Source organism: Drosophila yakuba, chromosome 2R, assembly GCF_016746365.2.
Source record: "Drosophila yakuba strain Tai18E2 chromosome 2R, Prin_Dyak_Tai18E2_2.1, whole genome shotgun sequence".
Taxonomy (NCBI): Eukaryota; Metazoa; Arthropoda; class Insecta; order Diptera; family Drosophilidae; genus Drosophila; species Drosophila yakuba.
The window spans coordinates 23,007,762-23,023,451 of record NC_052528.2 but is presented as its reverse complement, the minus strand read 5'-3'; the positions used below and the strand labels follow the sequence as shown (position 1 = coordinate 23,023,451).

The following is a 15,690-nucleotide window of genomic DNA, read 5'->3' as shown; positions in this document are numbered from 1 at the left end:
GTATTAAGGGCAGCCCCGAAAAAGGACACTCTCCAAAAGGCTGGGCATAAAAAACAATGCCACAGGAGCAGAACGGACGCAGGAAGTGTTGCCGGCGAAGGGAAGGGACACCAATTCCACATTCACAGTGCGTTTTGTCCTCCCAAAGGATGCGTGTGCGCGTGTGTGAGTGTGTCTGTGTCTGTGTGTGTGCGAGTGTGAGTGAGTGTGAGTTTGGCTCTGTGTGTTGGCCCTCTGTGCGTGCGTGTTAATGCACGAAAGCGCAACGCCGAGAGAAGAGGAAAAAAACGAAATAGTTGAAGCCATCCTGACGATGCATTTCATGCACATTTACACTGCGCAACTGGAAGACTTGCTCCGGCTGAGGTCCTGATCGTGAGCCAATGTTGACAAGCCAGAAAGTGAGTGAGTGTGTGTGTGTGTGCGTGGCAGCATTTGACATGCAAATTTGCTGGCCAAGTATCCACTTTTTTGAGGTCCTTGCCAGCTCGCTGGCTTATTTATAAGACTTTCTTAGAGGCCACTCACTCTGCACATGGCTCCGAGCTGATTAGTTTGACAAGTTGCCCCAGCTCCAGTCGCCCGCTGACTGATTGCCACGCCCACAGCTCCACAACGCCTACTAGTTTGAAGCATGGGGCATGGCAAGTGCCCAAGTGCTCATGCGAGATTGCGGCCAAATGCGGACTCTGCCTGGGAATTTGCGGTTTCAAATTGCCTGGTTGGACTTGCTGTGCATTGTCAAATCGTTTCGCTTAACTAATTCGAGCACCTGGAGATGCGTTAATTAATATCCAGATAAACAGATATCCAGATATTCAGATGTCTTGCAGATGTAGCTGCCAACTTAAGCTCCATCTGCCAGCCATCTGCCAACGTGTCGTATGCGTAATCAACGCAAGAAAAGGCAAATTAATTATGAAGTGCGTTTCATGAAGGCAAACATGGTGCGTGTGTCACTCGGCTGTGTCAAGATGTGTTTACTTTTAAATAATAAGTGATTACCGACAGTCAAGTCAAGATGTTGCCGGGCTGATGTTGATGATGTTGAGATTGTGAGGCATGAATAATTTGCAGCCACATAAGTCTGTTGAATGGGCACATGCTGGAATGATAATAGCCCATAATATTTGTAATTAAATGTAAAATTCTATACGCAATTATTCCTCTCAATGCGAATGTTTTCAGGACCTCTCCCAATGCGTTCAATATGCTCAATATGCCAATCGAAACTTGTTTCAAGCACTCCTTTGTGGCGCGTCTCCATGCAACCGAATTTTATTATATTTCAGTACCTCTTCATAATCGGGTTCGTTCCAAGAACTGCTAAAAATCAGCAGCAATTGAGTCGCTGAGTCGAAAAATAAACAGCGCAATGAGTGGAAGTGGTGTGGCTTTGATTGGCATGCAAAATGCTTGCTGCCACAAGGGAAGCCATTGGCTCAAACAGCACAATTGCAAAACTCGGGGCAGATTCACGTATCCACGTATTTGGGGCGGATACAAAAGTTGTGCAGCCAAAACGGTGCAAACGGAATTTAATAAGTACGTGCGAGGCATTTGTAATTTTATTCGCACTCGCAGCTAAAAAACTTGCCGGCATAATCACCCGCTTGGCTGCAATTAAAGAGCCCCCGCAGCCATAAAGTAAATCCCCCAGGCACACACACACACACATTCTGTGTGTATTTTGGGAGTGTGTTTTTGGGTGTACGGGTTTTCGGGTTTTCTCGGGCTAAACTTTGCGTTTGCCATGCGTGGTCACGTACACGTGAAAATGGCGTAAATGTTTTAAAAGTTGCATCAAACTTGTTATGAAGTATTTGGCCCCAAAAGTGAAAGGAGCCTGCCACTCCCCAAAGTCCCCAAACATTTGCCAAGAAATCGCATTGCATGTGCGACTGCTCAAAGAAATTAGCAGCTACATTTGCTACATTTCCACTTTCCACATTCCACTTGTTGTGGCAATGGCCAGGTGGCAAGGGAGTTAAATCTGCAGCTATTGAGGCATTAATGCTACACAATGTCATTTATAAAGCTTCTGGTTAACATGTACTTACTTACAGGTCTGCAACTCATGGTTAGCAGTTAGCCCCAAGTTGAACAGGCATTTTGGCCAACAATCCTGCGACTTAAATTATTTTCCTGATGTAATTATTCAACATTTCCCAGTGCTCTGTGAGGTTGGCTAGGAAAATCGTCCACCGCAACGAAAACACATTGTGCAAAGTTATCTTTGGCTCCGGGGATCGGGCCCATGTTAGTTTTCAGGTACGAAATAAGCAGACTTTTCCGAGCCCACGGCGGCAGGTGGAAAATGGCGCTGGAAATGGGAAAAGCCCATCCAACGAGCAGTTTTCTCTTAAAGCTAGGGCACGCAATTAAAGCATTCCCCTGGGCGCTTTTCCGATGTAAACTGTCTTTGCCAGACTTTGTGTGCGCAGATCGTTGAGGTTTGAGCCGAAACTTAAAGTTAATTAATGCCTCAATCGGAAGTTGGAAGTCCTTTTCCCCCTCACCGATTCCCCGAGTGCAGAGCCTCCGATTTTAATTCCCGACATATGTTTTCGTTAATTAAGTCGACTGATTGCAGGCTGCACTTCAGATCTCTTTCGCAGAGATCCTAATGACGATGCCGCTGCCTTTGGTTGGAGGTATCCTCTCCAGCTGCAGCTCTCACGTGGCTGCCAAGGTCTCGAGAAGCACATTAATTGCAGCTTAATTGGAAAGTAATTAAAATGGAAAATTCCTTTAAGCCACCGCTCCTTTGTTCGGCGGAACAATGCCAGTTGGGCACTTGGGCACTCGGGCACCCGCACTCTCGCCGCAAATAGTTTTATTCCGGCGGACAGAGTATTCGCGCTGTCAATATAAATAATTTGTTAATTGCCGACTGCATGGCTGCATTCGGAATTATAACTCTTTAATTTGCGCCATACAAGCGGAGCTCCTGCAGATTGATTTGATTCCCACTGACGAATGGCAGCTGGCAGCTGGGGGGCAATCAGTGTCATATGCGAATTTAATTCATTAAATGCCCAAAAACAGGGCATGATACCACTCATGACCACTCATTTGCAGCATTCGGCGTCATTTTTAATCCGCCCCAAAAGGACTCAAATGACCCTAATTAAGGGCAGCACATGTTGGATTGCAGGATTGCTGGATTGGCTGCCAAGATGTATGTCCACCATCAGTCTTGTGCTGGAAGTGGTCACTAGGAACACGGAACTCGGGGAAACCACTGGATGGAGTTCACTTGGCAGATCATTTGCGGAACCAGCTGCAGTATTCATAGTTCTATGACATTACGCCACTGTTAGGCTGGATTTATGATTGTTTAATAATTGCTTTTACTATTTGCATTGTGCACCGTGCGCACTTAAATAAATACAGCGGGTAAGTGAAAATCGGTTTTCCGTTCGCCGATGGCCTATTTGGTATTTGGTAGTCTGGAAGTCTGGTAGTCTGGCCAAATGGCCCTTAACCTTTTGGCATTATACGAGTGAATATTCGCTTGCATGCAATTTCACGATCCGGCGCGTTCCAGACGTCGGAGCACTTGGCTTCTGATTCGTTTTGGTTTGGGATCCGGTTTCGGATCCTCGGGGCAGCTCGGTTGGCTGCACTGGAGAAGGGACGTGGCCGTGGCTTAAATCGAAGTGCCTTTAAATAAGGCTGGCAATTAAAATGGCAGTCGCAGTCGCAGTCGCTCACACTTCACTGGAGTGGCTGGCATGTAAATTCTGGCTTTTACATTATTAATAACTCTCGAATATTCATTGAAAGTCAACGCATTCCGCATTCGACTCCGATCGAATCGCATCGCATCGCATCGCATCGAATAAATTAAATGTCAACATGTGTCGAATGGTCCGCTGTTTGGTCACTTAATCACGTCGACCGATTTCCCAATCGACTCTTCAACTCCTTTGATGGAGCTGCTGATTGCGGCCTTTCAGCATGGCCAGTAAAACGATATTCCGGGATTATCCCGTTTCAAAAACGCATTCATAAAGGGAACATGTACATACATACGTGTATATAGATGTGCGCCGGACAAAGAACACTTTGCGTTTAGCCGGACAGACAAGCCATAAATATTTGCACCACATTGAATAATGAAACAGCCCGGAACCAACAAGGCAGCACATGTATCCTGGCGGCTTAAACACGGCCAAAATACACACGTGAGCCCCCGGCCAAATGCCACATCCCTGCGCTGATTCAACACAACAGGTAGGATAAACACGCGCAATTGGAAACTAAAACAATGTCGAACTATTTGCCGAACAATGGGCACAAAGCCACCAGATTTCATTGTGGGAGTTTAGTTAGCTTCTCACTCCCCCTGGGAAATTGTGAGTTTTATTCTATAAAGTGGGAGGCAAACTGAACAACAGGGCGTACAAATAAAGTTATATTGAATATATTCATCGCACCTAATGAATCAATATGTTTTATTGGCTCTAAACTGATACACAGAATTTGGTGGATTTTTCCAAATGGATTCATAGAGGTGATGCCATTGATGCATCTTGGCATCTGCTGCGAACTGAAATGCTTTTATTGTGTAACAATTTTTCCCGGAAGTCACGTTGTGAGCCCGCCGTAGTGTAATTGCCATTATCCTTTAATTTTACCGGTTATCTGTAATCTGTTGCCATCGAGCGATGGCAGCGCAGTGGGGTTTTTTGCGGACTGACAGCCGCGTGATTGGGTTTTAATGAAGCTGCATCGTGGCTTTCGGAAAGCCAAAGGCCAGAGGCCGGAGACCAGAGACCGGAGAAGATTAATGAATGTGGCGGACCCAATTGAGAGGTCGTTGAATTCCAAAACGCCGATACAACTGGCACATCGAAGGCTGCACTAATTGCCGCTTTGATGCGGTTGCCGGATTGCAAGCGCTGCATAAACGGATTAGTTTGCTCTGCTTTTGCAGGGCATTTCCTAAATTTTCAACGTTTCCAAAATTTCCGAATTTCCCGCCGAAACCAGTGCGACCTCTGCTCGTTTGCCGCAATTGCATGCAATTTAATTTAGGTGAAAATATGGGAAACACAGCACAATTAACTTTCGCACACCGCAGACGCACACGCACACGCACAGCGACGGGGAGTGTTTTATGTCATGGAGCTGCTCCTGAGCCTCCTCAGCTTCTGCACAATGATCAGGATGAAGTCCGAGCCCAGGGTCATGTGGATCTCGCCCATATTGGAGCGGATGCGCATGAAGGTTATGTCGTTGGAGGGGTCCAGATCCCTGACCACGTTGCGAGCCATGAAGAGCAGCGGCTTCAGGTTGGAGACGAACAAAAAGGTGCGTCTCTGGCTGCAAGTGGATCGCAGTGGCACTCCATGGCTATCCAGGATAATGATGTCCTTTGCTCCGCGACGGACAAACATGTTGACGAACGCATCGCCATCGTAGGATCGACTGCGACTATGGGGGATGTGGAATGGAGGATTGGTGAATGCGGAGATGGGCAGGAGCTTTCAAGAATCTCGGGTTGCAACTTACGTGGGCGCTTTTTTCACCACTGGCACAGTCGTTGTAGTTTTGCGCACATTATCAACAGTGGAAATCCTCGAGCTTTTCGACATTTTCAAGTTTCGTATGTATATTACAAGTAGTAAGATTAGTAGTGTTCTTCTCCCAGCCAACTAGGTTTTGACTATGTTTTGGTAATGAGGCAGGAATCAAAGCATACTATCATTACACTCATCTAAATCCCACAAAGGCGAACTACTTCTAATTGCGATTATAATGCACAGCTATCAGTTTATTTAACAATACTTTGCAATTTCTAGAAATGCAATAAAACAATCTCCGATTTATATGGGAATGCGGGTGCGCAAGTAGCTGAGCACCGCCTCAGTGCCCATCGATAGAATCTGGTGGCGGGGCTGGCGGAAGGGATTCCCGCACAGCTCCAGGCTCCTGAGATTACGCATCTTGCCCATGGTCGGCGGCACCATCTGGATGTCATTGTTGCCCAAGTCCAGAGTATGGAGCTCTCGCATGCCGCCAAGGCCGGAGTCACTAGCATCGATGGCACGGATCTGGTTGTCGTGGGCCGACAAGGACTCGAGGCTCTCCAGCTCGTAGATGCAGCGTGGCAGCTGGCGGAAGCGATTGTGGGAGATGTCCAGATTCCGGAGCAGCCGCAGTCCGCCCAACTCCATGGGCAAGTCGCAGAGGAGATTGCCGCAGAGGTTCAAGTCCGTCAACTTGGAGTACTGCGAGATGTTGGTGGGCACAAAGGAGATCTGGTTCTTGGTCAGGTTCAACTGGGTGAGCTGCTCGGCCAGCAAGTGCAGATCCTTGGGCATCTCGCGCAGCGTGTTGCCATCCAAGCTCACGATGTTGACGAGCTCCTGCTGAGCCGCCTCGAGCACCTCCATGGGTACCTCGCTGATCTGGGCCTTCGACACCCGGAGCACCCGCGTATTCCTCATGTGGTACTTGTCCGGAAACGGCGAATGATTCACTTCCACCTCCTCCCTGCCGCCCTGCAGCCGGGGGCTGTTCAATCCGTCACGAACCTCAATCATGTCGGGGAATGACTCGATCTCGCAAAGAAGTTGAAGAGCGCAAACTTTCAGAATTTTAGTAGTATTATATAAAGCCTTGTTGCTTTGACTGATCCGAACTGAAAACTGAAATGTGTGTGAATCCTGTTTTGAAGAAGCAGTTGTTAAACTGACAGTATTTCCTAAGGGGTTGTGATCTAAGGACTTGTAAATGGTACTTGGCTTCAACCAATTGCAAAGGTGATTTATACAAATTAAGCATTTATTTGTTTTTGACAGCAGTTCAGGCAATTCATGAGTAGATTCCAACTATCTACTGGAAATTTGACATCCTCAGAGCACTCCACAGTCCGTCAGCGAGATCATGTTGTGGCTCATGGGCAGGTGTCCAACGGCACCCTGAATCTTCTCCAGGAGCTGCATGCCCTTGCGAACCTTCCCGAAGGCGATCCTCCTGCCATTGAGACTGGACAGAGGCTTGAAGCTGATAGTGAAGTTGACGGCAGTCCGAGCATTTCCCCTCACATAGCGACTGGGAAAGGAGAGGATCCCGGCATCCACTCCGTGGTTTAGCACCTCGAAGTCGTGCTCGATGTTGGTCAGCTCGTTGCCTTTCTGCGGATCCATGGCCAGGCGTCCCTCCATCCAAATGGGCGCCAGGGCACGGGTGAACACGATGGCGTCGCTCTTGTTTTGGGTGCAGATCCTCATGAACTCCAGCACCACCTGCGGACAGGCCTCGGTGAACAGCTGGATGACCAGCCTGCCCTGGACGCGGGCTTCCCGCACCTCCAAGTCCAGGTAGATCTGCGGACGCAGCAGCTTGCACAGAACGCCCACGTCGCACTGGTCCATCAGGTTCTCGTAGCGATGGAGCACGTGCATGGGAATCTCGCAGCTGAAGGAGTCCGAGGACTTGGGCTTGTACCGCTTCGACTTGCCCGCATCCGGGTCGAAGAGCCCGCCTCCCTTGTGGAACTGCTTGTTCTTCTCCAGCTGGCGGCGCTCCTTCTCCCGCGCCAAGTTGGCATTCCGCCACCGGCCAGTGGCCAGTCGCTCCGGCGACTTGGTGAAGGTCCGCAGGGTGTTGTTGCTCTTCTTGTAGAGGGCGGTCAGCATCTCCATGTAGGACAGCTCCATGCCATTGCCCTCGATCTGCACCTTCGGGGGCGGCAGATAGGTATTGACCTTGCCCTTGATGTTGGACATGCGATCGCGGTGCTGGCGGTACAGCTCCCGCTGCTCGTTCATCACCATGTGGGATCGGGTCTTGGGCATCGTCCTCCGCGAGGTGGGCACGGGGATGAGGCGCTGGTGGTGGCGGTAGTTGTTCTCCAGCTCCTGCTTCTTCACATTGAAGGTGTGCTTGGGTCGGGAGTCCTCCACCTGGCCATCCAGGCCCACCAGGTTGGGATTGTGGGTGTTGTACACCGGATTGGTCATTGTGTAGGGACCGCGCGTCACTGCCGCCACGTAGGGCGTCATGGAGCTGGGGATCTGGGGAACCTTGCCCCGGCAAGTGCGCGGCGCATCTCCGCGGATGAACATGGTGGCTAGCTCTGCCAAAATCTATATCTCTGTAGTCTATATACTTGAATTTGAAACGACTAAGCGGGATTCGAGTCGGGTTGTTGGTGTGGGGATTAGAAAGGTTCAACTGAGGGGATTTGGGGGGATAAGTCGAGTTAACTGGCAGGGGTCACCTGGATTGAAAAGTGTAGCTAGCATAGGAGAAGCCATGTGGATTACAGCGTGAGCCCACATAATTATCTGCTCTGGCTTATGCTCATTTCATAAACTATAACTAACTAACAAACCAACTAACTGAAACATAAAGTGCGTGCCGCGGCGCGCGTACATATTCTTTGATGTGGAAAACAACGTGAAATTGCACATTTCGACATCTATTATTAATTCGATGTATAATGATGCGCACATATGCATACATACGTATGTATGTTTATGTTTAGAAGTGAACTGCGAAGTTCAATTTAATTATTTCCAACTATTTCGAACGGAATTAACACTGCGGTGGCCTCATAAACGCAAACTTGCATTCGCGTAATTAGTGATTAAATTAAAATCAGCAATAATGCATATACACGTCATTAAAACCGAGCTGTTCACCGCACTTCAAATTCCCATTGTTTTTCGGGTGGCTAGTTGGCTCCTTCAACTGAATGAATGCTGAATATTGTGTCCTAACATTAAAGGGCTTTATTATTTGTTGCTCATTTGCTGGATCCGGATTTGGCTTTATTTTCCACTTTTTTACGCTTTTGACTGGTTGTAAACGCCCGTTAAATTTGGCATGAAATGGTTTTGACACTTTTTGTCAATGCAATTGGTGTTTTTGAGTCCGCTCAACCAACCGTATGGAGAACAGGATGGACAATTAGTGGCCGTGGCACTTGAATAATTGTGTGTGACAAAATGTATGTAAATGGGGCAACCATGCAAAGTAATAACAATAGAAACCACTGATTTGCACGGCCTTTTAATTTATAATATTTGTATTTTTTGTATTTTTTTATCCATCATCCGAAGCTGTACTAAATCAGAGCCAGTCCCTTTTAAATCGGATTAAACAATATCAATAACATATGGTGCCCATATTCCCATACTCGTCGAGTGCAGCAGATAAAAGTAATACGAAGAAAAAACCTACCATTAATTGATTGTTAATATGGTAGGGCTTTTGCGGTCACAATTAAATGATTAATGCGATTGTCTGCGGCACAGCGCGATTCCAGGATGCGGGGATATAGTAGATATATATGCATATAGTCGGGCTGATTCGATGCATTAATGGCCTCCCTCCACTCAGCCACGTCAGCTGAAGGATGTCGGCTGAAGGACATTCCCGAGCGGGCCAGGAGTGGCGGGGCAAGTGTCATTAGGCCAACTCTCTTATCGCTCAACAATCAACGTCAAAGTGGGTGGTTGGGTGGCTGACTGGGAGGTTGATGGGTGGCGCCACAGACATTGAACCACTTAAGCGTTTTTGTTCTCAAGTGTCACGCCCCCTTTGTTGCAGCGGAGAACGTATTATCATCGCAGTTGCCCCAACTTTCACCTCCTTCGACGTACGACGTGTTTTGCACTTTCTCTAGTGCCGAGCCATGGCATTCGCACTTGATATCCATATCCGTGTGGCAGGATACGTCTCGAAATGTGTCAACAATAAACCCTCCCACACATGCATTTTATTTTCATTCTTATTTTTATTTTATTCCATTTACCTAACCCACAATGCCCGGTGACAGCATGCTGAATATTTGCACCGGAATGTCGGTCTGTGTCTGGTTACTCTAGTTATTCGAAATACTCCGACCAGTCAGGGGTAAATACTTTAAAGCCCACGTTCCGGGTGAGAGTTCTTTAAAATCGAGTGCCTGTTCTTATGAGCTCTTGGAGACAACTAAAATGATGGTCAAATCATAGCCACCAGGCGATGAAATACTCGTGAATGTATACATCACGCTGCCAAGTGCTGACCTTGTGGCCAATGCTCCCTGCCATTTTTTATGGGCGAAAACAAAGCAGAGCCCCAAGTTGAGGGCATAATGGATCATAAATGCTCTGGCTCCGAAAATGTGATTTTATTCTGTCTGCTCCGACGCGTCTTTTGCCTCCATTATCCCAGACTACTCCCGACTTTGGCTTATGGAACCAGGTCCTAGGTCTTATTGCTGCCCGGCTCCTGGATTACACATACGAGTATAGTGACATTAGTGTCCTTTGTGCATATATGGCCGCACAAGTGTGTGTTTTTATGACATTCTGTTTGCGCTCAGCACTTTGGGATTGTCATATTTTCTTACCGCCGAATAAGTGATGGGTAGGATTTTGGTAAAAGAGACAAAATCTTGTAAGTGGAATGTGCAGGTATTTAAGCTGCACAGAAGGCATTGAATACTTCGCAGAGATTTAAGACTGGCAGCAGCTTCCTGTTTTAAGTTTCCATCATCAAAATTTTCGAAAAATGCCCAAAAATTTGAATTTGTACTGCCCATAAACATAGCTAACTATTCCAATCACTATTTTTATAATTTTCGAACAAAAATTTTTTTTACCAATTTTCACATTTTTGATCATAAAACTTTTGCGAAAAATGGCTAAAAATTTGAGTTTTCTTTTGTGAGCACATCGGGATAGGGAATTTTGTTACGAATTCAACGAGGTATGACATTCCACTTTTGGACAACTACTTTTATTGCTATCGAAAAAATAGTGATTATTTTATATCAAAACAATACAAAAACATTTTTTTGCCAAAAACGTGATATTTTTAAACGGGTTTTTTGCCATAACTTGGACAAAAAAGCTGGCAGAGCTAAAATAAAGACCGTTTTGTACTGGCAATGAACATAGCTAACCATCCATATCACTATTGTTTTAATTTACATTAGTAAGCCTCAGCTTGAGCGCGATGATGAATCCTCGATGAATCCTCATCCGACAGTCGTTGAGTGTCGAATGGGCTGAGTCGTGGAGCCATCAGTTAATTAATGCCATTAATGGCATTAATGTCCTAGCAGTCGCTCCCGAAACCAGTAATTAACCGAGTTGACAAATCAAGTTTGGCCCACAGGCTCCAAGACGAGACTGCAAGGATTATATCAGTTAGCAAGCGGGCCTAATTAACAATAAGCCAAGGTGTTAATAGCCCGACGACGGCGACCCAAAAGTTCGCTTCCCGCCCGAAAAACATTTAATCCCATTCGGAGACAAGGTGGAGGCAGTGAACCATTGCCACCCACCCTCATCCACACATTAAAAAACCATTTGAAAGGATTAGGTTCTCACAGTTGCTTACCTTTTGCGAGAGCCAAAATGTTAACTCCGAAAAGTTGTTGTGCCGAAGATGAAAACGCCGAGATACAATGTTAAGTATCTGTGTAATCCCAAAACAATTTATTAGCCGGGATGGCAGTCAGCCGAGTGGGAAGCCAATTAGGTTAATGTGTCGAATGAAATCGCAAAAAATAAATTCCAAATTCCAAACATAGAAAACGGCCGTAATTAAATGCCTTTAAAGTTAGACAGCACCCGAAATGTGAGGATTTTGTGTGTTTGTACTGGTTGTAAGCCCTGTGCCATATTTATTTCTGAAGGGATTTGTGCGTAATGCTTTAATGAAATTCATAAAACGAACTGTAACTGCAAAAGCATTTAAATGTGGACATCTGTGCAACGAAAACGTGAGAGCTTGGGTGCACGACTCCTGCCCTCGGATCCTGCAGAGGGGGGGAACACCACGAGTGTTCCTGAGACTCTCACAAAGGGCTTGGCACCCTCACAGAGCCGGGCTTACATGCGTTCTGGGTCCTTTAGAATGCAGGATAGTTGCGCCGAGTTGGCCACAGAGTTGGCTCTGAAAAGCCATTTATCAGGACATTGCATAACAATGGCGCCCTGCCATAAAGGATATTCAAAGGAGCTAAGCTTTATGATTCGAACACGTGTTAACAACACATAAAAGCAAGCAGCGATTTTGCCAAAGGCGTGGAGCAGCACCAGATTCCAACTAAATAACACTGAGTCCACGATGGATTTAGTGGAGTAGAAAAACCTAAATCGCTGCCCTCCAGATTGAAAGTGCAAAGTGAGTGCTCTTGCGGCGCTTCTTGGGCAAAAACCACTCTGCGGGCTTCATAATTTATAACAGAACGCAGCCATCAAACATAATAACTCTTGAATAAGAGGTGCCGTGGGCAGGATCTTGAGTGAAGTTCGCAAATTGCACGGATCATAAATTAGAATCAAGAGCAAACAGTCTTTTCTCAGAATGGGAAAAGTTTGCTAAGCAATTTTACTTAGGAAGGACTCACTCAATAGAACACTTGGTTCACTTTCGTGATGATGCAGATTACTAACAGCTCTAAAAGCTTTTTGTTAAATGTATAAAGACAACATATTTCATTTAAATTAGAAAATCTTCTGTAGCTTATTATACTTCTGTCTTGGCCAAAATGAAACTAAAAGTCCGAAAAAAGGTGCTAATGGGCGAAACATACTCGAAAAGCCACAATTATACTGGAGATTTCTGGAGCATCCGCGTAACGCTCGACGGAAGTGGTTCCCCTAGCCTGTTGCCAACTTCCGGCGGAAGTAATACTCCCATAGAGCCAACGAGTACCGGGCATGAAGATCCCAGCAACACATGCACATGGCGAAAAGTCAAGTGCATGCAGGGGCGGCTGGGATGAAAAGCCTGGGAAAGTGGAAGCTGGCTGCCACAAAGCAGCTGTAAAATAGTTTTAATATCCGCTGGCAAGTTTCATTGTGTTGTTGCTGCTTGCCCCCTCTCCACTCCGCTCATTTCTTAAGCTTTCCCAGTGGGGGGCCTCGCTCGGTTTCCTTGGTTTCCCCTGGTTTTCCTCTGTTTTCCCAGCTTCCCCCAGTTTGTCACCTGCCCTGGTAGCTGCCAGCTGTGTGATTGCACATTCATAACATTTCCCATCAGCCCCCAGCTTTGTATGCTATATTGCACAGGCCCTTTGAATTGGAGCTCATTTCTAGCATTTGGCTTGCGGAAATTTGAACTTCGTTGAATCAAAGTGCACGCCCACAGCCCAAACCCCACATCCAACCCGTTTGGTCCCATCTCAAAGTGTCTGTCACTAAATAAACTTTGATTTATTTACACACACTTTGCACTCGAAACGCCCCCTTTCAAAGGAATGTCCTTTTAGACAGGACAACTATTTCGAGCCCCGTCCTTGCCGTCTACTTTGCGATTCTCAATTCTGGTCTGGGCTTAAGGTAGATTTCAGTTTTGGGCATTTGGCCAAGCTCAACAAATCTGAATTTCCTGGCTGTTATGCCGTCCAGACAATTAGGAAGTACATTTCCAGACGTGCCACACACGCAAAACTAATGAGGTGGCCATTTGAGTGCACTCAAATGGTCCGCAAGGTGTGCAAAGTGAGTTAAATTGTAACAAACGTGGCCTTAAGTCTGCTCCATGCTCGGTTGGCGCACAGGACCAGCACTAGCCATAAAGTTTAATCTTAGAAAGTTGTTTAATAGCCCTCTGCTCATTTTCTAAAAACTCATGATTGCTTGAAAGTCTGCTGTATAAAATATGAGAAAGGTGTCTAAAAGCACGCAACAAAAGAGTTGAACTCAGTTTCGACACTATCATTCGCCTGTATAGCCATTGATTTCAGATCTCCATGGGGCTATGAGGCCCACTCGATTTAAATATGTAAACGGAGCCCTTATGCTGCGTAACTCGGAAAATTGTTCATCCTTTGCTCCACTATGTAGACAGCTCAGCAGGGCTGAAAGAGTTTGAAAGACTTGTTGCCGGATGAGAATCTGCATAAATCCTCGTTAACGATGTCGCAACTCGTGACAATATGAGCAAGGCAGGGATTCACCATCTACTGCCATCCGTGGAAGTGCCTGTGCAGTAGTAAACTTGAAAGGGGGAAATTGTTGCCACTGCAGGAGTCGTCAAGTGAATTGCACAGCCCATGCTCCCACTTTCCACCTCGTCAGGTGGAGTCCGGGGGAATCCAGGTGTCCTGGTGCTCGGCTCACAATGCATACGCGTTTGCTCAACACCGATTGCTGCATATAGATTGGAAATCGCTGCGAAGGCAGAGCCATTCACATTCACCTGTTGACACGGTGACTTTTCTCCGAACGCGGCTAAATGAATTATCGCTTAGCTCTAACTCATCCACCGAATCACGCAGGATTTTCCGTGTGGCTGCCAGCGGCTTTAGTACCTCCAATGAACCACAAAATGACTTGGGCACAAGGATCGAGAGCAATCCTTGAATTCGGGTGAAAAAACCATTGGCAAGCTGAAATGTTTGGTTACTCCTGGGTGTATTTTTCATCATCGGTGCACGTACTCTGAGCCCCACTTGTTACCCATTCTTCTGGCATAGAAGCAATAAAATCACGTAGAAATACTTACGAGCTAAACTTCTACACTTGACTTTCGTGGCCTTGGCCTTGAACAAAAGAGCTGGAATTTTGGGAGGGAAAACATGAAATATTCCCTGTGATTATGGCCCAGAATGAAAGCCAAGATGGACTATTATTGGGCTACCGAACAAACCAATTACCGAGCGAGCATTCCTCTATTGCCTATGCAAATGGATGTCACTTCTGGCAGTAATCCCCCGGATTATTGCTTTTCCAACTGCACTCGAAGTGCGCTCTGCTCGACCAGAGCACTTGGCTTAAATCAAATTTCAGGGGAAAAACACAATTTCAGCAAATAGTCGGGAGACTGGCTACAAATCTAATGAAGAGGGCATTCCCCGGCATCGGAGATGCTTGCCGCATCCATCTGGCTCTGATTGACTCCAGTGGCTCCACCAGAATTGAGGACTGGCGTCCCAAGTACAATGGAGTTTCTGCAGGAGCGAACTAAAATAACTGGGAACGGATTGCCGTAGAGCGAAACTTTCGTTTCGAGTGCTTGAATCGCAAATGGTAAGCACAACCAGCACGTAAAAGCGACTTGATTGTTTGCTCCATTCCTCCGGCTCTGCGACTTTGTCGCTATTTAATGCAAGTTTCCTCTCAGTGCATTGCCTTCGTTGCAGCTCGAATATCTGCACTGCAATGGAAGTCACCAGTGCATATCTAATATGCATTCATAAACCTTTTAACCAACGCGCTACTTTGAAAAACAATGTAGTGATAAAATAATAAAGGTGGGATCTTATGGTCTTTAGTCCGGCTTATGTGTTTTACAACTTCCCACAGCTCGGAAATTCGAAGAGAGAAGAGTGATTCAAGGCACAACATCTTTTCCCAGTGTAGACATTGTTTTTCCAAACATTTTGCCCGCACTTTGGCAAATAGAATCCAGTTCCTAAGCGGAAATACTCCTATTTTTCGGCAGTTGTTTGCCCTTCGCAGCTTAAAAATGTTTTTATGCGCTGCAGATAAATAAAATGCTGTAATATTCAGGCGCAGGCCGAATAGACCGAACAAAAACACCCAGCTGGCACCTATGTATGCAATATTTATTCATACATATATAGGCAGCCGCTTAAATGCAAGCCATTTAAGGCGTGTTTTGGCCCAAACGGAAGTTGGTGGATGTTGTTTCAGCCACTGCTGTTGCTGTTGTTGCTCGTTTCGTTGTTGTCTCCGGCACCTGTCGCCGGAGGAGGACTTGAGA

The 15,690-nt window shown here is 46.4% G+C and overlaps 4 protein-coding genes across 4 annotated transcripts in view; all 4 read right to left on the bottom strand.

The window, feature by feature from the left end:
• LOC6532048 (5-hydroxytryptamine receptor 1D) overlaps positions 1-15,690 on the bottom strand; it is a 36,883-nt gene that overhangs the window by 10,661 nt on the left and 10,532 nt on the right. The gene's annotated exons all lie outside the window — the stretch shown is intronic.
• Positions 5,006-5,683, bottom strand: LOC6532047 (dynein light chain roadblock-type 1). Its single transcript, XM_002092788.3, has 2 exons — positions 5,521-5,683; positions 5,006-5,442 (listed from the first exon to the last, which is right to left on the bottom strand). The coding sequence occupies exons 1-2, from the start codon at positions 5,601-5,603 to the stop codon at positions 5,124-5,126; spliced, it is 402 nt and encodes a 133-aa protein (XP_002092824.1). The 5' UTR covers positions 5,604-5,683; the 3' UTR covers positions 5,006-5,123.
• Positions 5,756-6,693, bottom strand: LOC6532046 (leucine-rich repeat-containing protein 40). Its single transcript, XM_002092787.4, has one exon. It carries the CDS (start codon positions 6,552-6,554, stop codon positions 5,835-5,837), a length of 720 nt encoding a protein of 239 aa, XP_002092823.1. The 5' UTR covers positions 6,555-6,693; the 3' UTR covers positions 5,756-5,834.
• LOC6532045 lies at positions 6,778-8,212 on the bottom strand. Its single transcript, XM_002092786.4, has one exon. The coding sequence runs from the start codon at positions 8,079-8,081 to the stop codon at positions 6,867-6,869; it is 1,215 nt and encodes a 404-aa protein (XP_002092822.1). The 5' UTR covers positions 8,082-8,212; the 3' UTR covers positions 6,778-6,866.

Excerpts from the sequence above, each read along its gene's own strand:
- LOC6532047 (XM_002092788.3), bottom strand. The coding sequence starts at position 5,603 with ATGTCGAAAAGCTCGAGGATTTCCACTGTTGATAATGTGCGCAAAACT. Across the intron at positions 5,443-5,520 it reads GTGGTGAAAAAAGCGCCCAC|TCGCAGTCGATCCTACGATG; the intron begins GTAAGTTGCAAC and ends CATCCCCCATAG.
- LOC6532046 (XM_002092787.4), bottom strand. The coding sequence starts at position 6,554 with ATGATTGAGGTTCGTGACGGATTGAACAGCCCCCGGCTGCAGGGCGGC.
- LOC6532045 (XM_002092786.4), bottom strand. The coding sequence starts at position 8,081 with ATGTTCATCCGCGGAGATGCGCCGCGCACTTGCCGGGGCAAGGTTCCC.